The 27,008-nt window shown below is 42.2% G+C and overlaps 2 protein-coding genes across 2 annotated transcripts in view; one reads left to right on the top strand and one right to left on the bottom strand.

The window, feature by feature from the left end:
- gipc3 (GIPC PDZ domain containing family, member 3) overlaps positions 1-3,675 on the top strand; it is a gene marked incomplete at both ends in the record, with an annotated part of 15,668 nt that extends 11,993 nt beyond the window's left edge. Inside the window, one exon of the mRNA XM_080012850.1 lies at positions 3,524-3,675. Coding sequence (XP_079868976.1) covers positions 3,524-3,675 — 152 coding nt within the window. The remainder of the gene's footprint in view (positions 1-3,523) is intronic.
- A 5,070-nt stretch (positions 3,676-8,745) lies between these two features.
- On the bottom strand, positions 8,746-20,124 carry tbxa2r (thromboxane A2 receptor). The gene is made up of 3 exons (XM_080014592.1): positions 20,065-20,124; positions 16,719-17,626; positions 8,746-9,208 (listed from the first exon to the last, which is right to left on the bottom strand). Exons 2-3 carry the CDS (start codon positions 17,508-17,510, stop codon positions 8,864-8,866), a joined length of 1,137 nt encoding a protein of 378 aa, XP_079870718.1. The 5' UTR covers positions 17,511-17,626; positions 20,065-20,124; the 3' UTR covers positions 8,746-8,863.
- Between the last annotated feature and the right edge of the window lie 6,884 nt (positions 20,125-27,008).

Below are 27,008 nucleotides of genomic sequence, written 5' to 3' on the forward strand. Positions count from 1 at the left end.
TAAGTCGACATCTTCAGCCGTCATGGAAACCAGAAATCAGAATTCTTGCTGTCCTCAAATTAAATTGCACGGTCACATTCCAATGATATGATTCACACATTTCCTTTTAGGAACAGAGTCCAAAATTCCCGTGAAATGCGAAGCCATCATAGACTAATTTTGGCAGAAGATATTGTAGAATGTTAGAATTTCCTTCGTCCATAAACTTGATCTAATAATCGTTACTAATCGTTAATAATTCAGTTTGTTTGATTAGTTTTTTTCCATGCGTTCAAGTCCTAAACAAAAATCATCATTTGCTGGTCAATTTGTAAGACTATTGTGAAATAATAGGCCTAAATAATTTTGTTATTTAGGCTTATAATATTATGATAATATAATATCTACATCTTAATCTAGCCACTGGGGGTGCACAAGCCAGTGTATCATCAGTGCCGGTCCCAAGCCCCGGATGAATAGAGAGGGTTGCGTCAGGAAGGGCATCCGGCGTAAAAACCAAATGTCAAATCAAACATGCGGACAACAAATCTGATATCCATACCAGATCAGTCGAGGCCCGGGTTAACAACGACCGCCACTGGTGCTGTTAGCCAACAGGGTGCCAGTGGAAATTGTGCCACAGCAAGAGAAGAAGAATGGTAGGAGATGAGAGTTGAGAGTAGGAACTTTGAACGTTGGTACTATGAAGGGTAAAGAGATAGAGCTGGCTGACATGATGGAGAGAAGGTAGGTAGATGTACTATGTGTACAAGAGACCAGGTGGAAGGGGAGTAAGGCCAGGAGTATCAGAGCCAGGTACAAACTATTCTACCATGGAGGGGATGGCATGAGAAATGGGGTAGGGATAGTCTTGAAGGAAGAATACAGTATGTCAAGAGTGTTTGGCGGTGACGAGAGTGTCGGACAGAGTGATGAGCATGAAGCTGGAAATTGGTGGGGTGATAATGAATGTGGTCAGTGCGTATGCTCCCCAAGTTGGGTGTGAGATGGAAGAGAAAGAAAAATTCTATAATGAGTTGGATGTAGTGGTGGAGAGCGTCCCCAAGGGAGATAGAGGTGGTCGTTGGAGCAGATCTCAAAGGGCATGTTGGCGAAGGGATCAGAGACATAGGTGACGAGAAGGTGATGTGTAGGTATGGTGTCAAGGAGAGGAATGTGGAAGGACAGATGGTGGTGGGTTTCGCCAAAAGGATGGATTTGGCAGTTGTGAATACATATTTCAAGAAGAGGGAGGAACACAGGGATGACATACAAGAGTGGAGGAAGGTGCACACAGGCGGACTACATCTTATGCAGGAGGTGCAATCTGAAATAGATTAGCGACTGCAAAGTGGTGGTAGGGGAGTGTGTTGCTAGGCATCATCGGATGGTGGTCTGTAGGATGACTCTGGAGGCCAAGAAGAGGAAGAGAGTGAAAGAAGAGCGAAAGATATAATGGTGGAAGTTTAAAAAGTCTTGCATGCAAGTTAGGGAAGAGGTAAGGCAGGCAATAGGTGACCCCGATGACTGGGAAACAACTGCAGAAGTGGTGAGGAAGATGGCCAAGAAGGTACTTGATCATGTGGGAAGAGGAAGGAAGACAAGGACTCTTGGTGGTGGAATGAGGAAGTACAGGAGAGCATAGAGCAGAAGAGGTTGGCGAAGAAGAAATAGGATAGTCAGAGAGATGATGAAAGTAGACAGGAGTACAAGCTGATGCGCCGCAAGGCGAAGAGAGAAGTGGCAAAGCAAAGGAAAAGGCATACAACGAGTTGTATGAGAGGTTGGACAGTAAGGAAGGAGAAAAGGACTTTGAGGACCGATTGGCAAGACAAAGGGACCAAGCTGGGAAGGATGTACAGCAGGTTAGGGTGATGAAGGATAATGATGGGAATGTGCTGACTAGTGAGGAGAGTGTGGAATGAAGAAAATGAGAGGGAGAGAAGAGGGGATGATGTGGGAATAGTGGATTAAGAAGTGCAGCAAATAAGCAAGGATGAGTTAAGAACAGCATTAAAAAACAAAGAGTTGAAAGGCAGTTGGCCCAGATGACATACCCTTGTAAGAATGGAAATGTTTAGGTGAGATGGCAGTGGTGTTCCTAACGAGGCTGTTTAACACCATCCTGGAAAGGGAGAGGATGCCGGAGGGGTGAAGAAGAAGTGAACTGGTACCCATCTTCAAGAATAAGGGAGACGTACAGAGCTCTCCCTTAGAGGGAATAAAGTTGATCAGCCACAGCATGAAGCTATGGTACAGGGTAGTGGAGGCTAGGTTAAGAGGAGAGGTGGGGATCAGCGAGCAGCAGTATGGTTTCATGCCAGCAAAGAGTACTACAGATGCAATGTTTGCTTTAAGAATACTGATGGAAAAGTACAGCGAAGGCCAGAGGGAGTTGCACTCCATCTTTCTTGTTTGCAATGGTGATGGACAGGTTAACAGATGAAATCAGGCAGTTGTCTCCATGGACTATGATGTTCATGGATGACATTGTGATCTGTAGCGAGAGTAGGGAGCAGATTGAGGAGAGCCTGGAGAAGTGGAGGCATGCATTACAGAGAAGAGGAATGAAAGTCAGCAGGAGTAATACAGAATACATGTGTCTGAATGGGAGAGAGGGCGGCGAAAAGATGAGAATGCAAGGAGTGGAGGTGGAGAAGGCAGATGAGTTCAAGTACTTGGGGTCGACCATCCAAAGCAGCGGAGAGTGTAGGCGAAAGGTGAAGAAGAGAGTACAGGCAGGGTGGAGTGGGTGGAGAAGAGTGTCCCGAGTGATCTGTGACAGAAGGGTTCCAGCAGGAGTGAAGGGGAAGGTCTACAGGATGGTAGTGAGACCAGCTATGTTGTCCAGTTTAGAGGCGGTGGCACTGATAAAAAGGCAGGTGGCTGAACTGGAGGTGGCAGAGTTGAGGATGTTGAGATTTTCATTGGGAGTGATAAGGATGGACAGGATTAAGAATGAGTATTAGAGGGACGTGTGTAGGAGAGATGAGAGTTACATTTGGAGAAGGATGCTGAGGATGCAGCTGTCAGGCAAGAGGAAAAGAGGAAGGCCAAAGAGAAGGTTTATGGATGTGGTGAGGGAGGACACCCAGGCCGTTGATGTAAGGGAGGAAGATGCGCAGAACAGAAGGTATTGGAGGCAGATGATCCGCTGTAGATATTCTTTCTTCTTTCTCTTCTTTCTCTTTTGGAAAGGAGAGAAAGAAGAAAGAATATCTACAGCTTAAAAAAATAAAAAATAAATTAAATAAACTCGTTCCAGAGCTTTTATGTTTCTGGTGGAAACACTGAGTTACTACTAGATGATGTTTAGAACCTATGAAAAATGTGTACTGCACTTGGTCAAGTCCAGTAAAACATAGACTGTTGTTTTAGCTGATTGGCCCAGAAAACGTCAACGTCCAGGTCCAAACGGATCACAACTTGTCTCTCGGGTGGTGTCGTTGGTATTCTCTCCTCGGCTTAAATAAAAGCTCTTCATTTGGATCTGGAAGGGCGGATGTGCGAAGGCTCACGCTGCTCTGTGCTTCTCTCCTCACAGCGACCACCATCGTGGAGGCGGGGAAAGACAAGAAGAACCCTGACGACTTTGCAGAGGCCTTGGATTCTGTTTTGGGAGACTTTGCTTTCCCCGATGTGTTTCTGTTTGACGTCTGGGGTGCCATTGGAGACGTCAAGAATGGCAGGATTTAGACATGCATGTACATTTTAGGGGGGAAATAAAAGAGGAATCCTTTACACGAAGGCGTCAGATATTCTAGATATCAGTCACAAAAATGCTGTGATTTGACTTCATGTTTTAACAACATTATTGACTGCTATTTTCTCAACAATTTAATATGCAGGAATTCAACTCATGTTTTTAATCAGAGTGACTATTAATATAGATTTAGTAATATACTGAAATATGCTTATTTTATCAATTCCAACATTACGAGCCAACCAACTGTACAGAGGGTGACAGTCGAACCACAGTTATAATACATAATAACTGTGGGTATTTCTTTAAAAAAAAAATCTATAAAATCGATTTATTGTGTAAAGACTTCAGACTCCATCGTGCAATTGTGTCTCCAGAACATCTGAGGAGCCAAGATGCAAGATAATAACTTGGATCAAAAAAACTCTAAAACAGCAGGAAGTCGGATAGAAATCAGAATAGTGGAAATGTTTTTTTACTTTTTTTATTTTATTTAATATTTTTATTCTTTCTTTTTATTCCAAAGATAGAAGCCACTCAGACAAACAGGACATTGGTCCAAGGGTCATACTGGGGCCGCACCGGTTTTCTATAATTAAACCACTGGCAGTGTACTTTCTTACTTCCGATCCATTTGGTACATTTTACCCCTACTCTAAAGTATATTAGGCAACATTTATAGCAGAAAATATTTTTGAAATGTTTCAGAAATTGCAGGCTATTGCAATATTTATATTAATATTACTTACTAATAACCCACTAACTTTAAAACTCATTTCCCACTAAATGTTTTACAGACATACCTTGAACATTTTAATGGACTTACATTTATTGCCATTACAGTTGTTTTTTTTGTGCTATTTTACAACAAAATCTTCTCGATTCCAGGGAACTAATATATTTTTTAGAAGAAACAACATATTGTCCATCTGCGCAAATGACTTAATTTTAGTGTAGGACAGTTTGCTCTAGCTGTTTTAAGATTTACGTCACTTTCCTCTAGAAGATCCTGTTGTATATCGTGCAGTTATTTTTTTCATATATTAAAAAAAAAAAAAGTCAATCTTCTTTCCTTTTTTTTTTGACGGTGTGGGTATTTTGTGGTGGAGACCATGCACTTCACTTTGATCTAGATGAGCGCAAATCACAAGCTGGTCCTGGGTGCAGAGGAAACCTTCACAGGTTTACAGCCAATTCTCATACCACACATTCCAGTGTCACAAAAAAAAGCATCATTTAAAAAACACATTTTTATCTCAAAAAGGAAAGCCACAGTAAAAAATAAATAAATAAATAAATAAATAAATAAATAAATAAATGGTCCAAACGTGAACATTTAGAGGTCGTTCAAGGTCGCTTAACGTGGTAATCCGTATGATTATTTTGTTTAAAAAAATCCCATATTTTATGCTTTATTTAGCTAATGCTTCATAATCAACAGCCATTCAACATATTTGCATTATGCATGTGCACTTCTATTGTAGATGCTGTTTGTATTGTTGGTGGCGGGGTACTGTGGTTAGTAAACTGTTGATATTGATGAAGATTTACCAAAAAAGAACAGCCAAATAAATAAATAATATAATAATAAAGATAATTGGGATGGCAATTTAATAAAAATAATAATAACAAGAGAGCAATATGCTATATTAATCATTTATGGTCAGACACACAAACACTGGGATTACTTTCTGCATTTGAACAATATAAACTTTTACGTATTATAATTAATATATTTTATTAAGTATTAACCTAATATGAAGCTTAACTTGATTTGTTCATTGAATCATATCATCCCTATTATTGTCAATGGTGTTATTTGACAAATGAAGGTTCATCTTAATACATGATCATACCGTATCATTTCATATTCATATTCCATATTCTATAATGTAAATAGAAAGATTTGAATTACTGATGTATAAATATTTGTCTTGAATGTTTGTCTGTGACTTTGATATCTCATTATTGCTTTCACCTAAGGTATGTGCGATTCTCTTTCTCTTTTTTTAGATGGTCAGAATTAAAGTTCAGTAACAGCAGTTTGCGATGAGATTTTTTCTGTTTCATCCATTTTTTTTCTCATGATTAATGACCAAACAAGGCAGAATAAGACCAGAAGTTGCAGAGAGTTTTGAGGAATATGAGCGAGCCATTGTTTTCTGTGTTAGCAATAAAACAGTAAACCGTGTTTGTGTGATAACACTTTCTGTAAGTGAAAGTGTTAATTTCTCAAAATCATTAAATGTAAGGTAAAGGCATTTTCTCAAGCCTAATAATTGCCTAACACACAACACCCTATATAATAACTAACAATCAAGATACACTGTGACTTAATTTTAATTGAACATTTAACAGTGCATTCCACATTTCCATGCTCTTTTTCACATGTTGACAAATTCAGCACATTTTGCCTTTACACTTATGCAGGATCTTTGTGATATACACGTGATGTGTTTATATCACACATATGTATATATATATATATATATATATATATATATATATATATATATATATGCTTTAGAAGTCTTCATGTGACACTTCACGTGAGATACATTCAGCCAAGATATATATATTTGTATATGTACTTACACACATATACACTATATACAGTATATACATCATAAACGTTATACAGGTACTCCTCACTTAACGACAGTTCCGTTCCTACAACCAGGTCATTAAATGAATTGGTGGATAATGGAGGACTTGTGTTATTTCACAGTAAGGGGGCGTGGCCATTGCGAACGCTAGTGTAGTGAATACTGACAGACTGCGGGAACGAGAATAAGACTGAGAACAGTGATGAGATGTATACAGTGTATATAGTGTACATAGTTAATATAGTGTATACAGTGTATATAGTTTATATATAGTTTATATAGTGTATATAGTTTTTTAAAAGTGTATAGTGTATATATAGTGTATAGTGTATATAGTACACAGTATATACACTATACATAGTGTAACAAGGGTCATACGTGATCAGATGCTTGATGCTGAGACTCGCAGTATTATACACAGCGTACAATTCAGACTGGTCAGCGAGCTGGTCGTAAGTCTGAACGGTCGTTAAACAGGTAAGTTGTAAAGTGAGGAGTACCTGTGTATATATATATATATATATATATATATATATATATATAGTGTGTTTATGAAACTGACAAAATAAAGTGCAACTTAGATGTGCTAGATTTTAATTGACTTCTATTTGTATTTCATTTTTATTTTCTTGACGTGGATTATTTATATTATATTATATATTATAGTTTTACTTTCAATAGGACAATTTCACATGAGGAGTGAATCAAAGGGTCACACCCAGGGCGCATTTAAAAAGGTAAAGTGGAAAACTCTTTAACAATTAGGGGTGCAAATTTAATTATGTATTAAAATAATTCCACAAAATGTAAAATTCCAAAGCAGACAAGCGTTTGTGTGATGGGTGCCTCAAGATGTAATTTAACATCACAGATTTGTTAAGTTAAATCTAGACCAAAATCACCAAACAACATGAACATATTTTGAAAATAACTCTTTGTGTAGGGACCTTTCCCCTGGGATTTAGAAATTATTTTATTTAATATAAGACACAAAAGGTACAAAATGTAAGGTACAAAACTACCTGCATAGAACTTAAAATTAAATCGCCAACAATTGATTAACCAGGGCGCCGTGAGAGCATTATCTTCTGACATTTGGTTTTAATGTCTATGCTCTTAACACTAATTAAAGACAAACTGTTGAGCATTTTTACTTCAAAACACCTAAAACACGGCAACATTGAATTTGTTTTGATCCCATCTTTGAGCTGTCGCCCTGCGGGGCAAACAACAGGTTGACTCCTGTTTGAGGACAAAGTAGCTTGTCAGGGATAATAGTTTAATTTTATCAAGGCAGATGGAAAATGTCTACATGATGCATTGAGAGAGTTCTGGAAACAGGTTGAAGATTCTGGCCACAGAATGTAACAACAAAACGGGTTTGTCCCCGTTGGCGTGATGGGGTTTGTATCAGCAGTTATATCATGAATTGTCGTGGTTAGCCAGGATCCCCACCGCCGTAAAGTTAATCGTCTGGTGATTCCCAGTCTATGACTCTTTTAAAGACAGTGTGCATAGTGGCACTTGTATGCTGCAATACATTCTGCTTTATTGTGACTGTCCAAATGGAGAACGATTCAAGAAAATTTGATGACGCTATGACAGTTTCCCCACAAAGTTATTGTTTTGTGATGATCACCATGACTGATGCGCTGCCAGGCCGTGCAGCTTCAAATCACGGGAGATGGAAAGCAGACGACCAGGCTGTCTTCGGAATGAGCGCTGACTGGGTTTAATGACTTCAGCAACGGCAAACAGCTCGGCTCCAACTTTTGGAGAACCACCTGGCACTCGACCAGACCTATTGAACGCAGCGACGCTTGACAGCGAATAGCGAAGCAAATAAACACTAGTGCCAGCCCAGAGGCGGCTGTCAAGTGGCCCTCGCATCTCATGTTTTAGTGCTTAATGTGCTCTGCTTGCACTGTACAAGCTTGTCATCTGGGAGGGAGAGTGCTGAAACTGTTGACAGTTAAACAACCCAAAACACTGTCTACTGCAACAGCCGCTGGGAAATAAAATAGAGTGAATTGTTCCACCAGTGTCTCATTGCTGAGTTTGCCACCAAAGATACAGTCTCCAGTGGTAAAGATTCAGCTTTTAAAAACATGTAGGTTGGAGTTAGACACACCTGGTGATGCCAATGGCCTTGACCAGGGCATTGGCAGGGACCACGAACCACGAGGGCGTCCCTGGACACCCGAGCTATGGCTGCCCACTGCTCCTAAATTGTGATAGGATGGGTAAAAGGCAGAGAACAAAATGTCCTCACGGGGATCAGATGCTTCTTCTTCTTTCTGACAATAGTCACCAACTACAGTCTTACTACAGCATCATTTTAAACCACACATGATAGAAGCACCAATCTGAATCACATGAATTTGCAGACTGTCTATTGGTGGGAATTCCAAGGATAATTCCTAGGACGTCTCAAAAGCCTCCATTTGAAGGACATGACTCTCTAAATCTCCCTCTAACCCCCACAATAAAAGATGCTCAATAAAAGTGAAGGTCTCCTTACATCCAACGAGACACAAACTCAAAAGATCCAAATTTAATCGCTGTCGCCGACAAGTCAAGGAGAAGGAAGAGGTGGCGTCTTGAGGCCGGACAGCCGTGTCCCACCTGTAACATCTTTTTGGACTGGCTGTTGGGATTCCTCTCCAATCCTCTTCACCTCCTCCCTGCCCCTCAGGGAAGTGGAGAGGGTGAGCCTCCTGACGGTGCCGCTCACAGATGAGTAGGCGCGCATGATGGAGCGCTGTGACCACTGGGGGTAGATGCGCTGGAGCACCGCCCGCCGGAACAGGATGTACACCCAGGGGTCCAGGATCTGGTTGAAGGTGGCAAAGCGGATCCACAGCAGCAGGTACGAGATCTGAAGGCGGCTTCCAGATAGCACAGTCTGTGCAATAAACAACTGGTGTGGAAATAGAGAGAGAGAGAGAGAGAGAGAGAGAGAGAGATGGCTTAGGTGAACAGGAACAAACAGAAACAGGAAGGAAGGACAGAGGGAATAGCAGGAGTTGGAAAGACGGGAGACAGGGTGGAGCCGCATGAGGACAACAAAGAGATAGTAGAACACAAACAAAGAGAAAAACAAATTAGTCGGAGAAAACAACTAATGGGTTTGATGAGGAAACACACAACAAAGAAAGAACATTTAAAGATGCTCTCTAGGAAAAATTAAATATATAGAAAAATAATAATAATCAAAAACAAAATAGAGATGATATTAGATCACACGAGTATTAATCAAGGTTAGAGTCCGTGGAGGGAAGGAAAAATGATGACAGCTTTAACATTCAGAGATTAACAAAAAAGCATTCAACCATGCATGCATCCACAGCCTGCTCAAGTCTCTTCAGGGACGGTTTGGCTACAGTCTCATTTTACTGCACTGAGATAGTGGCATTTGCTTTAGAAGTTGATACATGAGTTTTGAGCTAAGCTCTTCTTCCCGTCTCATTAGCAAAAAGTCCACTTAAGGAAATGAGCATTCTAACAAACTTAGCAGTGACAGATTGCCTTTTCATTTGGTTTACCTAAAGACAAAATTCTCATATTGCATCTTAAAATCGTATATACTATAAAAAGGAAATAAAACAAATATAATTATACGGTTGTACTGTACCTGAGGGGTTTGAGCAGGATGAAGTGATTGAAGTTTAGATAAGAAGTCACTAAGTTAGTCTCAGGCAATGAAAGCAGGTGGTCAATGCGGAATAAAGACGCATAAAACTGGCTACAAATATTGTTATAAACAATATTTGTAGCCAATTTTAAGCGTCTTTGCATTGTTCCTTATGAAAACAAATTAAAGAAATAAAGCAGAAGCAATATAAAAAAAATAGCTCCATTAAGGCTCCATTAAGCAGCATTTGAAAGAAGAGCTTCTGGGAAATGTGTTTTTGGATGGAGTGATATAGGGGAACATACTGTTAGGGCTGCACAATTCATTGTATATTAATCGCGATTAATTAATTAATTAATCTCGATATTGGTCTCCATGAGTCCTGCGATTGTTGTTAAAATTCTGCGCCTGGATTCATAAAAGATATTGCGCTATTTAAATGGCAGCGCAAACATGCACATAAAGTTTTGCCGATTCTTAATGGTGTAACTTTTGGTGAAATTTATACTTAATTTGCGTCTTATTGCAATGTTAAAATTAGTTAATCCGTGTGTCAGTGGGAGTCGCTGCACGGCTGCAGGTTCTGTGTGGTCTTATTTTTTACTTTCGTTCAATTTAGAAAAAGTAAATACATAAAAAATAATAAAAACACACTTTTTTTATTTGTTTCATTTCGAGAAATGGGAAACGAGCATGCGCAGCGGATATGTGTATTGGAGTCTCCTTTTGAACATTGATGCCCCGGACACACCAGAAATTAAAAGCCCACAGATGTTTATTGCGCGGTGAGATTTGAGCAGATCTGAGCAGATCTGAACACACCAGACGCACATCCAATGAACAACAGAAAATAAAATGGTTGTTTGTGCATCATCTTGGTGGGAGGATGTGCGATGTGTTCTTGTGTATTATTATTATTATTATTATTATTATTATTATTATTATTATTGTACATTTCCTCAGGGTATTTTGAGGTGGGTGGGAGGGAGGACAAGATGATCGTGGCTGTCAAATCACCCTTCATTGATGAAAAAATGAATACTACACTGTTACTGTTATGTTCTTGAACACATTTTTCACCACAGTTACTGTCGTCTGCAGTTCTTGTGTGTATTTGCTTTAATCAAACTTTATTTATCTATGTATTTGAGACAGTAATGAACGTGTTCTAAATATATCTTAATTTCTTCTTCTAGAATTAGCACCTTTTTTGATTCTGTAGTACCTTAAATCTAGATAATCAGATATAATATAATATAATATATTATAATAAAATAATATATAATAATATAATATAATATAATCAGTATAATAAAAACATAAGTAAGCATAGTCTAAATTAATTGAACAAATATGCTGTATATACACATATATGTATAAATACACACACACGCACACACACACACACACACACACACACACACACACACACACACACACACACATATAGCAAAATAATCATGATTATCACTTTGGCCATAATTACTGTACATCTAATAGAATCAACATATAAATTGCAATGGGAAAGGTTTATCTTATCTTTATTCCCTCTGTATATTTAGTATGAAGCCTCCAATTTTTTCTGATCTGCTCCCGTTTGCCCTGTAAATTTTTTGTTACTGCAGTATGCTGTTAATCGGCTACAAACTCAACACTTCCCAGATCCCTTTTAAATGAAAACATACCAGATGCAACAGCCAGACAGATTTAGGGACAACAAAGCCCACAGATAAAGACAAAAGGTCAAAGGCCGCAGATAAAGCCTTGCACTTAATGGCCGATCGTTGTATCATCAGGTCTGGAAGCCCTCACACCCAACACACACATATGCAAACACAGAGCAAATGATGAAAAATTCCACATTCCAAAGGAGCCTCTTTTTCCCTGAAGGGTGAAAATTCCCATCCACCTGATAAGGGGGGCCTCTTTGTAGTGGCTATGGGGAGGAATATTCAGTTTACTGTCTTAGAGGACTTTTTGAAAGATGGCTCAAAATGATTAATCTATTATCAAAATAGTTGACCATTGACCATTTAATAGTTGGCACCTAAGCAATTGACGTGATAATTAAATTACTTTGTAAATAAAAACCATGAAGTAAAAATTGTGTTCACAGTAAAACAATAAGTGTTCAGAAGGATCCATACAGTGTTTAGCCTAGTTATCGTTTGTACAAGTTATTATTATATCCCTGGTGTTTTTATTTTATTGTATTGACTTCGATTTATTGATTTTTAATATTTTATTGTGTCATTGTTGTATTTTTGAAATTTGGAAAATTAATCCAATGATGGGGGGACAGCGATTGGGGACTGGAACCTCAGAGAGGCACAAATGCAGAAATTTGTTGCGATATTTCACAATTATAGTATTAAGTAAAATAAAATATGACAGTCCAAAGACCTTAATTTTGAAATCAAAAGGCCAAAGACTAGAACCTATAAATCCACACACTTGGCCACTTCAAAAATAAGGAAAACTGCTGTTTCCATCTACTACCACTAGTCATTTTAATGTATCAAGTTTTGCATTGCATACCTGTTTTGTCTTTCTTCTTAGTAGTACATTGCAGTATTACACTATTACACACTGTGTCTATCTTACCATTCAGTATGACACCGCATTTTTGTGGCCCATGACTATTTAGGATGTCCACTATCAAGTCATCATTATTATTATTCTCTATATTATACTTTATCTTTCTTTTAGGTAAATTATTTTATATTATTTAAACTATGCCACTTCTATGCATTTTTGATTTTTCAAATCGTGTTTTTAAATACTGTTTTTAAATACTCTTTAATTCTAATTTTAAATACTGTTTTATTTGAACCACAACTTTGCCCTTCTTTTACTTATTATGTAAAGTTGAATTGGCTCTGCGACAAAGAATGTCATTACATCATGTTAATGATGCTTGCATTGTTATCCTTTCATTGTTAAGTATTTGACAATAAACTTGAAACTATAATTATATATACATAGTTTGAATGCTCCCATGACAACAAAAGATACTGAACTCTCTTGAACTTGAACTTTGTAATTGAAAAAATTGCAATTAAAAAAACAGCTTCTATTTGAAATTGAAAAGCTGCGCAACATGTAGATTATATCTCAGAATCGTAAAGATCTGTTGTTATTCACATGACAAAAAAAGCTGTTGAACTGAGCGTTAAAATATCTCAGGTCCATTGAAACTCTCTCTGAAATGTGAACATGCTTTGTGAAGTTAGCGCCATATCACAGTGACACACTGCAATTGAATGAATGGGCGTGTTTGCAGTTGAAATTACACATCAGGACACATCAGAAGGGGGGTGGGGTCCCAGCCGACTGGGAGCCGCCTGGTAATCGCCTGGGAACTGACTTGAAACTGGCGGCCATGTGACAGGCCTTCGGTTGGGACAGCCTTCATTAAGTGGCTCTCACTGTATATGCAGGAGCAATATCAGGGGTGAGCAATGGCATTGGGTGCATCTAGTCAATGGTATAACTTTTGGGTCATTTCATGCATCTACTCGCCTCAGTCTTGTCTTTTGACACATGATGTATATCCAGGGATCAAATATCTGATTGCAGGAAGCCATTCGTATGTAGAACAAAAACATTTCCATTGGAACAGTCTCATCAGTCAAGGAGCTCATGAGAATATATATCTGTGCAGGATCAGACAAGACAGTAGAAAAATTATGACTAGCTCTTGATACATATCTACTGTTCCTGGTTGGAATGCAATAAACAAAATCTATCATGTTGAAATGCAATGTGCATGCAAGACCATCAAATGTTACTTTGGATGGATGCTTCTCAAACTCCTGAAAAGCCTAAGCCTTCTTAAAAGAAGAGGAACCAAGTCCAAAGATGACGTTCAATTTACCAGGCAGTTTCTACTGTTGCTCTGTAATAAATGTAACTGTTCAGTTAAGTAAAGTATGTTATTAATCATGAATTTGTGTGAGGAGGAGCTTCATGATAATGGAAAACTGCTATGAGTTTGAGTTTCCATGAATATGCCAAAATAGGGCAAGCTTCAACAACTCAGTATATTTTATGCAGTGGGAGAAAATTAGTTCCTACTTCCCACAGAAGGAGCTGCATGGGTGAATAATTTGTATTGTATACGAGCTGATTGTGCTATAAAAATGGAGTATCATTCCAATTATCCAGTCACTGATAGCAAAAACTGAAATACATTCTTCATCATAAGTCATGTAAAGATGGATGAATTGGCACAATTTTGTCTGAGTAAAAGAAGTGCCCTGACAATCAAGTTGTATTAGCTGAATGCCACTGTCGATGCTGCTGTGATAAAAAAGAAATCGGTTTGGGGGCGATGAGACTGGTTTTAATTTTTATTGGACTGAACGAGGTGTCAAACTTTGACACATACCCAATGCCCCCGGTCGACGAGCTACTTGACCGGTTAGGCATGGCTCAATTTTTTACGACACTGGATCTAACCAAGGGCTACTGGCAGATTCCCTTGTTGCCAGAGTCCAGGGAAAAATCGGCTTTCTCCACTCCGCAGGGGTTGTACCAATTCGTTACACTTCCGTTTGGGTTGTTCGGGGCCCCAGCCACCTTTCAGAGACTCATGGACCGGGTGCTGCGCCCGCACACGGCATATGCCGCCGCCTACTTAGACGATGTAATCATTCATAGCATAGCTTGGGACGGCACAGGCACTAGGTGGGGGCAGTGCTCGAGTCCCTGAAGCGGGCGGGGCTTACCGCCAACCCTAAGAAGTGCCCGGTTGGGCAGAGGGAGGTACGGTATCTGGGGTACCACTTGGGTGGGGGGCTGGTGCGGCCCCAAATAGATTAGACCGTGGCGATTGCGGCCAGCACGAGACCCAAGTCAAAAAAGGATGTAAAGAGGTTCTTGGGGCTGGCCGGTTACTACCGGAGATTCATCCCGAACTCCTCGGAGTTGACCACCCCTCTAACCGATTTAACTCGAAAGACAACAACGTTGTCACAGTGGATGGAGCAGTGTCAGCGTGAGTTTGAGAGGATTAAGATGGCCCTCTGTGGGGCACCAGTATTGCATACACCTGATTTCACTCTCCCTTTTTGTTGGAGAGTTGGCTGTCAGGTGGCCGGCTCCACGGCCTAAGTTGGGCGGTGGGGGTATGTGGCACACTCGGGGGCGGAGTCGAGCGGGCTCTGGGAGGCGAGGGGAAGTCAGTGTGGTAGGCGGGCGCTCCTCGCCTCGGTGCCAACTGTGGCCAATTGAATGACTGGCCAATCACGACAGCTAGGAAGCTTTTTATCTATTTTCTCTTGCAGTGAGGGGATGGCAGATGGCCCGCACGGGAGCCTACTGGCTCCCATACCCATGGGAGCCAGTCCATAGCAGCACCATCGTAATTGTGTGGACGGGACTTGAACTGTCAAAACGTTCTGTGTAATAAAACCCTGCCGTGCCTGCGCTTCAGCCCGACAAAACCCTGTGTCACGCGTCCTTGGGGGAGCCGGGGGTAGCAGCCACACTACACCCATTTTTGGACTTGACATCACCAACCAGAGCTAGACCATCTGGCTCTGAACATTTCTTCCCGTATGCTGTGCAAACTAAATCAGTTATCCTGATAAAAGATTAATACAGTGAGACCTGCAAGGTGAATCTATTGTTTGAGCTAGGTCTGTGAATTCCTAGAGTGGAGAGTGGTGGAAAGAGCTTTGAGATCAGATTATTTGGGGGCTGCATTGCAGAGGACAAATTAGGCATTGAGGAAAGGAAGCCTGGTAACACTCATTGTTTCATTTTGACATGAGTGTCAAAGAACACCAGCGCTCATGAAAGAAACACCAGACTTTGCTAAGACTCATGGAATACTCAGGATGTCTAAATATAATCAAGAATATTACTTAGAATATTAGAGTGGGACTCAATGCCCATACACTGTCCAAACCATTCAGGTACATACGACTGGAATTTTAAATTTGGGACTCGCTGTTTGAAATCATTTTGGGAATTTCATTTGAGGTTATAACGTTTTTTTCTTTTTCTAATGTTTGCTGTATTTGTATCCAGAGGCTTTTTGCAAAACAATATGAGTGAATACGGAACTCTTTCTTCACCCTTTTTCTTTTTTAACTTGACTGAATATATGGAGGGCATAAAGATTTTAAAAAGAGGGATGAGAAGTGTTTAGCTCAGGAAAAAAACATTTTGTTGATCCAAATGTTGTAACTAACTTTTCCCTTTAAGTATTACAAGTTATACTGTAAGTGCATAAGTTGACTGTTTTTCATTTGGACTTTTGTGCAGTATTTTACAGTACTGAATCTGAATAAATATACTTTATTAAGTGATGAAGTGATGGGAGAAAGAGAGACAGAGCGAACTGGATAGAAGTAGAAGAAAATGGTGGAAACCCCCCCTCTGTCTAAAGCCGGAGATGGATCACTCTCCCATATGCTTATCTCCTCATAACACACACACGCGCACAAATACACAAACACACAAGTGGACACACACTGATAAAGGGAGGCACAGACACAAGCATGCATGCACATTTAAGGGCACATGTTTCCACACGCACAACATAGAGACAAACACAAGCAAGGAAACATACACTCATATTTTGACACATGCTGCCACAATAAAACACTGTTTTGTGGACCAGTATATTGTGAATTGGAGTGGAATTCGGAATAAAGACAAGAACCAATGTATTGGGGTGGAACAGTGGATATAATGTCTGATATTTTGTTGTTTTGCTGTAGAAAAGCCTCCCCGTGCTATATGTTCGGTCCACCTATTAACATAAACATTTATACAGCCAACTCACCAGTAGGGGGCACCAGCAGACGGAGGCAATGACCATGATCAAGATAAGCTGCACCATCATTTCCACCTCGTGATCGCGGCGACGCTGCGTTCCGTCGCGTCGGCAACACACCCTGATGAGCGTCACCACGCTCACCGTGTTCAGCACGAAGGACACGCCGATGGATATGAGCCCCACCAGGGAGAAGATCAGGGAGAACACCATGTCGCGACCGACAGAGCTGATGTTCAGGAAACACCACGACCCCGGCAGCTGCATGTGGTAGCTCCCAAGACCCAACACGGGCAGCAGAGCCACGCTGCCGGCAAACGTCCACACCATCAGCACCATGGACGCCACCCGCCTCTTCGACATGTTTGCAGAGCGCTCAAAAGGCCGGTTGATGCCGACGAAGCGTTCAATGGCCATGGAGGCGCCGAGCAGCAGCGGGCACAGGCTGTAGAAGACCATGGACATGCCCATGAAGTTGCAGAAATGGCAGTGCGGGTCCACACTGCGCCAGTTGAAATGGGTGATGTGGAAGGAGACCACGATGCAGCCTGTGACCAAGAGGCCCATGAAGTCCGTGACAACCAAGCCGCAGAGGAAGATGAGGAAGGACGAGCGCGAGCGGCTACGGCTGTCATGGAAGGACTTGAGTAACACCGCGAAGGCGGTGAGGTTGGAGCTGAGGCCCAGACCGCTGAAGACTGTCGAGTAGTAGGCCGAGGCGATGGTGAAGTTGTACCTGAAGGGCGGATTGTTGATGGAGTAGCAGCGCGGGGTGGTATCGTTCGCGTATAAGACGTCCATGGTGTCCGGCTGCTGGTCAGGAGTCGTGGATTTTCAGGTCGTCCAGAGATTGGAAGACTAGATCACTGGCAGAAATTTGAGTTCTTGGTCCACCTTTAAAGCTCAGATTCTTCAAGCTGGAAAATGAAATCAGACAAGAGCTCATTACTTGCCATAAACCGATTGATTTCACAAAGTGAACTCCAAATAGTCAAACATACAATACATCGCCTGCTTAAAGAGAGGAGCAGTAGATTGCTTGGGATGACGCTCCGTCACAGTTGCACACATTGAGAGCAAATAGAGTAAGCGACAACACATATGACCTGGCTGTGCTGGAGCCGCAAGATACGGACCCCAACTTCAAAGCACATTCTGGGAATGTAAACGGTCACATTACGCATTCACAACAGACGACGGTGACAGGAAGAGGCTGAGTAAAGGGAGCTGGAATATGTTTTCGTGAAGTTTAGTAGTTTTATGTCAACAGGCATGGACAGTAACAGGAAATAAAGACTAAATATATGTTTTTTTTTCTTTAAACTTCTCTGAAAACAATTTAAAACGTTTATTGAAGCCTTCTTTGTACAGTTTCTGTAAACAATGTCGTTAGATGCACAAATGAACAGGAAATGAACATGATGCCACCACTGAGGAATGAAAGGCAAACGCAAATAACCAAAATAAAGTGACATAATACAAATAAACAACAAGAAAAATCACAGTTCAAACTTAAATGTAACTGTTTATTTGTGACTGCAACATTTGTTGACTGATTTTGCAAACTAGGCTGGACACTGAAGATGATTCCAAGCTCATCATCTTTCAAGCTGCCCTATTTTTATGATAAAAACCATATCAAAGATAATAATTTCACCCCATGCGTCAGCAGGAAGTATTTCGTAAAACCAAGTTTATTTTTTATAAATGAACACATATTTCTATATGTATTTACTTATTAATTTGGTGCTACACTTTCATTTACTACTCATTTACGTATTTGTTTCACAATTTTAGGTTTGTGAGATTTTTTTATGTATGAATAAAAACCCTAACTAAGAAGGAAAAAAAGGAATGGGAATATAGAAGAGAAACGAAATGAGACGACGTCTTCAAATGTTTCCTGTTTCTTCCGCTGTTTTCATATCACATTTCAACGGGGGCCTTCAGAGAATACCAAGAGACAGATGGCGCTCGGACTCCCACCCTCCGATGACCTTGTGAGCGCGGCATAACCGTCTTGAATCAATACCTCAGAAGCCAAAGTGTTTCAGTAATGCTGTCCATTCAAACTACGGTTTAAAAGCCCCAATCGTTACGGTGGGACAGGACAGTCAGGCAGAGCGTACACGGTTAGGGATGTTGCATGTGAGTTGTTGAGACATCTATATAAGGACATTCAACAGCTGAGCTTCTGGTGTCCATATGCGCCATTTCAGTGACACTTGAAGCCAAGTCACTGAATCACTTTGAAGAGAGTGAAATGATTTCTCTCCATTTGTTGTGGAAACGGTGGTGGTTTTCCGGGACATCCATTTCAAACCCACATCACAGCAAACAATGATGAAGATTCCTCGGAAATGCCATTGAGCCCGTTTCAAACAGACGTCCATGCCTTCCCCATTAGAAAACACATGGAATTGAAAAGTTAAGTTGGCGAAGGACAATTCAGCCTGTTTTCGATTATCAGATCAAACACATATCTTGCTTTCCACCATGGAAGCCCAGGGACGGGTATGGTTTCTTGGTTGTTGTTTGGTTCTAAATTAACATAATGCATTTAGAAATCACCAAAGTTACATTATAAGATAGTAAGAATAATAATAATAATAATAATAATAATAATAATAATAATGATCCTTCTCGCCTCTATAAATGACTGAATGATTTATAAGGTATTGCATAGGTTAGTCCATTTACAGTTAAAGGTATGTTAAGTATTACTTACTACTTAATACTAATACTTAGTATTATTAAGGTAAGGTTAAGTATTAAAGCGCTATTCCATTAAACTGATGGTCTGTCTTGGGTGGATTACACTACCAGTCCCTGAATTCCGTTGTAAACAGGTTTATCATCATCTTCGTCGGTCGCTTTCCTTTCTCCAAAGTAAAACCTCTTCCTCTGATCGATCGACGTTTTGTTTCTTGGCAACTCGAAGGGCCAATGTTTTACTCGATATTCATCCACATCGACACCGCGTTGGACGCGACGAGCGGCGCCACTTCCATCAAATTCAGCTCGGCCGCCTCTGGATTCTTCACCGGCGCATCGTCGCCGGGAAAGGCGGACCATGCGTCACACACACACACACACACACACACACACAGCAACACGAATGAAAAAGCTGTTTCGGAGCGTTCATTCCAGGGACGCACTTGCCCGCTTGACGCGTTGGATGCGTATTAGTTCAACTGTACACGCACGGGACGAAAATAAGTCAACTTATTTTGACTTCTCAAGTTAACGAATAAACGTATTCGTGGTAAGTTAATGCATTCACATATTTCACGAGTATTATGTCAAGTACGTATGAACCAAAAAAAAAAAGACGATTCTTGGTTTTGGATTTTACCTTCTCGCGCGAGCCACCTCAGCGGGGTCCAGAGCGCTGCCTCGCGCGCGTCCAGCTCGGGCTGGATTCGGTCACGTGCTCCCGGCTCCCGGACCAGTCACGTGACCTACGGCACATCTGGGCAGTGCCGTCTGTCTCTCTACACCCCCCCCTCTCTGTCTCTCTCTCTTTCTCTCTCTGTCTGTCTCTCTACACCCCCCCCTCTCTGTCTCTCTCTCTTTCTCTCTCTGTCTGTCTCTCTATATCCCCCCCCCTCTCTGTCTCTCTCTCTCTTTCTCTCTCTGTCTGTCTCTCTATACCCCCCCTCTGTCTTTCTCTCTCTGTCTGTCTCTCTATACCCCCCCTCTGTCTCTCTCTCTTTCTCTCTCTGTCTGTCTCTCTACCCCGCCCTCTCTGTCTCTCTCTCTCTGTCTCGCTCTGCCCCTCTCTCTACTCCATCTCTCTCTCTCTCTCTATCTCTCTGCCCCCCTCCCTCTATTTCTCTCTCTCCCCCTCTCTCTCTATCTCTCTTTCTCTTACTCTCTGTCTCTCTCTCTCTGTCTCTCTCTCTCTCCGTCTCGCTCTGCCCCCTCTCTCTACCTCCCATCTCTTTCTCTCTTTCTCTCTCTCTCTATCTCTCTCGCACTCTCTATCTCTCTACCCCCCTCTCTCTATTTCTCTCTCTTCCTCTCTCTCTCTACCCCCTCTTTCTCTATCTCTCCTTCTCTCACTCTCTGTCTCTCTCTCTCGCTCTGCCCCTCTCTCTACTCCATCTCTCTCTCTCGCTCTGCCCCCTCTCTCTACCTCCCATCTCTTTCTCTCTCTCTCTCTATCTCTATCTCTCGCACTCTCTCTCTCTACCCCCCTCTCTGTCTCTCTCTCTACCCTCTCTCTCTCTACCCCCTTCTCTCTATTTCTCTCTCTTCCTCTCTCTCTCTCTACCCCCTCTCTCTCTATCTCTCTTTCTCTCACTCTCTGTCTCTCTCTGTCTCGCTCTGCCCCTCTCTCTACTCCATCTATCTCTCTCTCCATCTCTCTCTCTCTCTCTATCTCTCTTTACCCCCCCCTCTCTCTCTATCTCTCTTAACCCCCTCTCTCTCTGCCCCCCTCTCTCTATTTCTTTCTCTTCCTCTCTCTCTCTACCCCCTCTCTCTCTATCTCCCCTTCTCTCACTCTCTGTCTCTCTCTCTCTGTCTCGCTCTGCCCTCTCTCTACTCCATCTCTCTCGCTCTCGCTCTCTCTCTCTCTCTCTCTCTCTCTCTCTACCCCCCCTCCCTCTTTAATGCCACACCAAAGCACTTATGGGGAATACAATACTTGTATTATGTGAAATTAAGATAAAAGAATAAGGCTTTTCCTACCAAATGAGACAAAAAATAATTAACAATTTGATGTATTTATGTAAGAAAAGCCCGAGTTAATAAACTAATGGTGTGTGGAAAACACACACACACACACACACACACACACACACACACACACACACACACAGACACACAAACAAACACCAACATGTTATAAAGTAAAGTAGTGTCTCCTGCAGGGAAGCCCGTTTACAATTACCATTCAAGAATTGCTCATTAGTGCAGAGGCACTGTGGCAGGAAACCAACAATTTGAGTTTCACTTATTTTAATTCTGGGAACAACAACAAACGATGGTTTGTTGATGGTTTTGGCATTTAACACATGGTTGGAATGACAGGGGGGATTTGGGGGGGGGGGGGGGGCTGACCCCCCAAAAGAGATAAAATACAACAGGTCAGGGGATTTGAATCATTGATACATTTATACATCCTTCTGACCTATCATAGTAAACTTCACAATATGAACACCGGCGAGGGCTGGGGCCCGGGCGTGTGCACGCACCGTGACCACAGCCACATTGCACCTGACGGAGGCGCACAGGCCCCTGGCAGCGCTTGGGCCTTTTCCCCGCCCGTCAGGCTGGGGCGGGTGGCTGCTCACCTTTCCAGCTGTGCATGTGCCCAGACTTTCCATCATCTTTGCAAAGTCCTGTTATCCCAGAGGCTGGGAGGTTAAAAACCCAATGTCCAATCAAAATGTCCCTGACAGGCTATGGCCACAAACAGTAATTAAGTAAACCTGTAATTATCCTGCTCTACATATGCAGGCACTAAGAGAATAGGAAGCCCCCGCTGTGTGGGTTGTATATTTATATGATATTTTCAGTGTAAAATTCTCTGACCAAACTAAAAATAAAAAAACAAAACAGGGAAAAGGAGATGCCGGTCGCCTTAAAAGACAAAGAAATGAACCTCATCCCTCGAATCGAACCCTCTGTGTGTGAGCAGTGGGGCTCAGACCAGTGTTTCTCAAATGGAGTCCTCCTACCCCTAGGGGTACTACGGGAGTACTGCAGGGGTTACTGACATTTTTTTTTTGGTTATATCTAATGTTTAAAAGAAAGCACACACGACGGACAGACAGAAGATATTTTATGTTAACTTACTTTTTGATTCTCCATATGCCAGTGAAGGCGATACTCAGATGAAAAAGGATCTTAGAGCAGGCACCGTACATAACAAGGTTCACAACCACCGGCCATGAAGCTGCAGCTGCTCGGAGCGACCGCAGGGGTTCTGCTCGGTTTGATGCTGGTTCATTTGCCACGTAATTGGGTTCAGGACCCGGTGCTGGAATCCTCAGCGTCCGCCGGCCGGAACCTTGACTCAGAGCCAGGATATCCTGTTATTTCCTTCCACAACTGATCTTTTTCCTTCATTGAAACATTTTTTTTTTCTGTTTTTGAAGCAAAGACGAAGGAAGTCAGGCGGTGCCATCCAACCTCCCTGGGAGCGGATCAAGTTAATTACAAAGGGAAACTTCACAAATGCAAAGTGAATATCAACAGGAAAAACAGCAAGCAACAACAACAAGCCTCCCATCAAGAAACAGAAGGGAAGAAGATCAACGGGGGGGGGGGGGGGGGCGCCCTGGGGCAAGGCGAGGGGGTTGGGATGTTTGGAATTTTGAGGAATTTTGTCTCTTCATCCTCAGGAGAGAGGGGATTTAGCAAAGTGAGCCATCCAGAGAAGTCACTCACTGGGCTCACATGAAAGACGGAGATGGTAAAATGCAGCTCCAAATGTGTGTGTGTGTGTGTGTGTGCGTGTGTGTGTGTGTGTGTGTGTGTGTGTGTGTGTGTGTGCGCGTGTGTCCTCCTGCCTTGTCTTAAATTTTGAAAGTGCAATGCAAAAAACAGTTTGCAATGTGGAAGATGAACCGCAGAGTCCTTCTTTGAGGTCTCTCGTCTGGTTTTCATTTCTTCGTCTTCGGCGGAATTGACAAGGACACAATGCAGACCCTGCAGGTTCCTTCCAAAAATATGCTCGAGGATCATAAAACAGTGGCAGGTACCATGATGGCTGCACACACACACACACACACATACACACACACACACACACACACACACACACACACACACACACGCAAGCACACACACACAGGCGCGCACACACACACACACAGACACACACACACACACACACACATATACACAAACACACATACACATCCACGCACCCACACATGCACACACACACACGTATATACCCACACACACACACATATGCATTCACGCATGCACACACACACACCTATATACACACACACATATACACACACACACAAGAATATTCACACACACACACGCGCACACGCACACACACACACACACACACACAAACGTAGACACTCTTGTGCACACAGCATATGTCGTAGAAACTCCTACAAAGCGAATAAAAAACACACAGAGGCAGAGAACAGGTGAACAAGTCGTTTACCCTCATCCTCCACGCAGACCACCACGTGTCGCCTGGGGGGGGGGGGGGGGGGAGAGCTGCAAGCCGATGTCTCACTCCATTCCCAACCACCCGTGGAGACGTGCTGCAACAGGAGGAAGAGGCCGACTCCCCGAGGGGCAAAGTCGTGTGAGCCCGTCTCCCAACATTCCTTCTGCCACGTCACACTTTTTACAACTAAATATTTCCAACGGCACCACGCCGCTGTCCTGTAAAAACACCAGAACACGTGGAGAACTGGGCTTGAGATTATGAGACACTAGTCGTGATGCAAGACAATCGCAGACGATTCGTTCGCAGCGAACAAATCTTATATGAGTTGGGAGTCACTGCGGCAACCAAAGAGCGGGTGAGTGAGTGCACTCACCAACTGAAAATCATTACTGAGGATTAAATCAAAGTACAAGGAAAACCAGGCCTGTGCATTTGACATAATTGGAATTGGATGTGACTGATTTACTCTTGGCATTGCACCAAAATAAATCATTTTGACGGAATGAAATGATTCTCGTGAGAATTCCATCCACAGCTCAGAGCCGAGGATGACGAGAGCAGCCTCTCCTGACTCCCAGGTTCAGGAAGTCCTCCCTCGCTCTGATGAAATGGAAAAAAAAAAATGGAATGACTATTTTTTACTGAGTGACTCGTCATGAACCGAACCTTTAAGAAAAAGTCAAACCTTTTATCATGACGACCAGTCGTCAGTGAAACGTGTTCTGCTGGAGCTGCTGTTCTGTCTGGAACTGATGAATCAGGTGAATTAGTGTGGCAATTTTGATTTTGCAACACAAGAGCTGGTTTCCATTTAAAGTGTCCACGCCGATCTTGGGACACTGACACATTCTGGGCTCTGCAAGGAAGCTGTGACCGTCCAATAGAAGAAATTCCACCTTGAAACCCTTCCATCTCCACACTGACTGGTCCTACTCTTCATTGGAGCTCTATCATTTGACGGACAGGAGGGAAATGCTGTTTCATTTACGTATTTCCCTAGAGTAGAAACCTTCCTGGTCAGCGGAGACAACGTGTCACCCAATGCCTCAGGAGGTCTTCAACCACACATCTTCTCACTTTTTAATGGTATTTATGTTTTGGTCTTCCATGTTCTCGCTCTAGATCTTTATTATTGGCTATGGTCTCCACTAAGCTACCACCTCAAATTGATTTCCCCCCGAAGATGAATAAAGTGAATCCCTCCATAAACGCGTGAAGGTCTTGGAAGACCGGGAATGTTGAGAGGTTCTCAGCACGAAACGACGAGGCGAAGTCAAAACCTCTAACCTGCAACCTTTTCCATTTACAGGACAGGGTCAGGGTTAGGGTTAGGGTTAGGGTTAGGGTTAGGGGTTAGGGTTATGGTTAATGTAAGGGTTAGGGTAAGGGGAAGGGGAAGGGCTAGGGTTAGGGGTAGGGTAATGGTTAGGGTAAGGGGAAGGGTTAGGTTTAGGGTAAGGTTAAGGGTTAGGGTAAGAGTTAAGGTTAAGGTTAATGTAAGGGTTAGGGTTATGGTTAGGGTTAGGGTGAGGGTTAGGATTATGGTTAGGGTAAGGTAAAGGTGAGGGTTAGGGTAAGGGTTAGGGTTAGGGTTTGGGTAAGGGTCACGGTAAGGGTTAGGGTTAGCGTAAGGATTAGGGTTAGGGTTAGGGTTAGGGTTAGGGTTAAGGTAAGGTTAAGGGTTAGGGTTAGGGTTAGGGTTAGGCTAAGGGTAAGGGTAGGTGTTAGGGTAAGAGTAAGGGTTAGGGTTAGGGTAAGGGTTAGAGTAAGGGTAATGGTTAGGGTTAGGGTTAGGGTTAGGATAAGGGTAAGGCTAAGGGTTAGGGTTAGGGTATGGGTTAGAGTTAGGGTAAGGGTAAGTGTTAGGCTAAGAGTAAGGGTTAGGGTAAGGGTTAGGTTTAGTGTTAGGGTAAGGGTAAGGGTTAACGTTAGAGTAAGGGTAATGGTTAGGGTTAGGGTTAGGGTTAGGGTTAGGGTATGGGTTAGAGTTAGGGTAAGGCTTAGGGTTACGGTAAAGCTTAGGGTTAGGGTAAAATTTAGGGTTAGGGCAGGGGTCGGCAACCTTCGGCAGTAAAAGAGCCATTTGGGTTTGATTCCCACCAAATAAAACCCACCTGGAGCCGCAAAACCTATTTGACCACTATAATGAAGATAACACCGGATATACATATATACATATATATTACACTTATGCTATGTACTGTATACAACTGTATACTACAAACTGATAAAGACTGTCATTTTTTTTCTGTGCTTGACACAGGAAAACACTAAACTCATTTCACCGGCCACCATCCAAAGCATGTGCATGTGTGTGTGTGTGCATGTGTTGTAGTGTGGTGTGTGGTGTGATAACTAAAGATTCTTCAAATTCTTTGGTTCCACTAATGTACAGAACCAGAAGTGTGAGTAAAAAGAGGAAGTTGTGTGTAAGTGCTGATGAGGAAGTTAATGCATGATGCAACCCATTCCCATTTCCGCTCCTGTGATGGCGGATAACATTCTTTGGGGCCGCATAGACAAATCTTTTTCCACTAACGTTTAAATCGCTCTGCTTCGAGGATGTGATTTGATTAAAGGGAATGAGTTGGTAGCAGTTAAAAGCCAAAACCGTTGCTTGTCGTGTGTGTGTGTGTGTGTTGCTTTTTGATAACACCCCATCAGTTATCATCCAGAACTGTTGTTTTCAGGTTTTTCCAAGTCTTTTTCCGCGTAAAATGTTGTACATATTTTGATCTTAATATTAGGATCAAGCTGCTGGCTGCCTTCCATGGGAGGACGCTCTGTGGCCTTGTATGGACGTACCGTATGTGAAACAAAACAGGGAAAAAAAAGGATTGCATGACGCTAAGCCCTTTGCCAAGAACACTTTTAAGTTTGCACACTGGATTAAAGGAGCCAGAGTTGTGCCAGGACGGAGAGTAAGGGGGAACCTGCTGCTCTCCTTGACACAGCCTCCAAAAAAACACCCCGGTTGAGTTCACGTCTGAACATGAATCCATCCGGCATTTGGCTTTGTTTTCAGTCCAACAGAAGGAGGAAAGAAGAAGAAAGAAGAAAGATTTGAAACTGAATGGAATAATCGCTCATCGCTTCTCATTTCTGTAGTTACAAAAAGTACAAAGAATAGTATTATAGAATATAAT

This window comes from Zeus faber (genome assembly GCF_960531495.2).
Source record: "Zeus faber genome assembly, chromosome: 1".
NCBI lineage: Eukaryota > Metazoa > Chordata > Actinopteri > Zeiformes > Zeidae > Zeus > Zeus faber.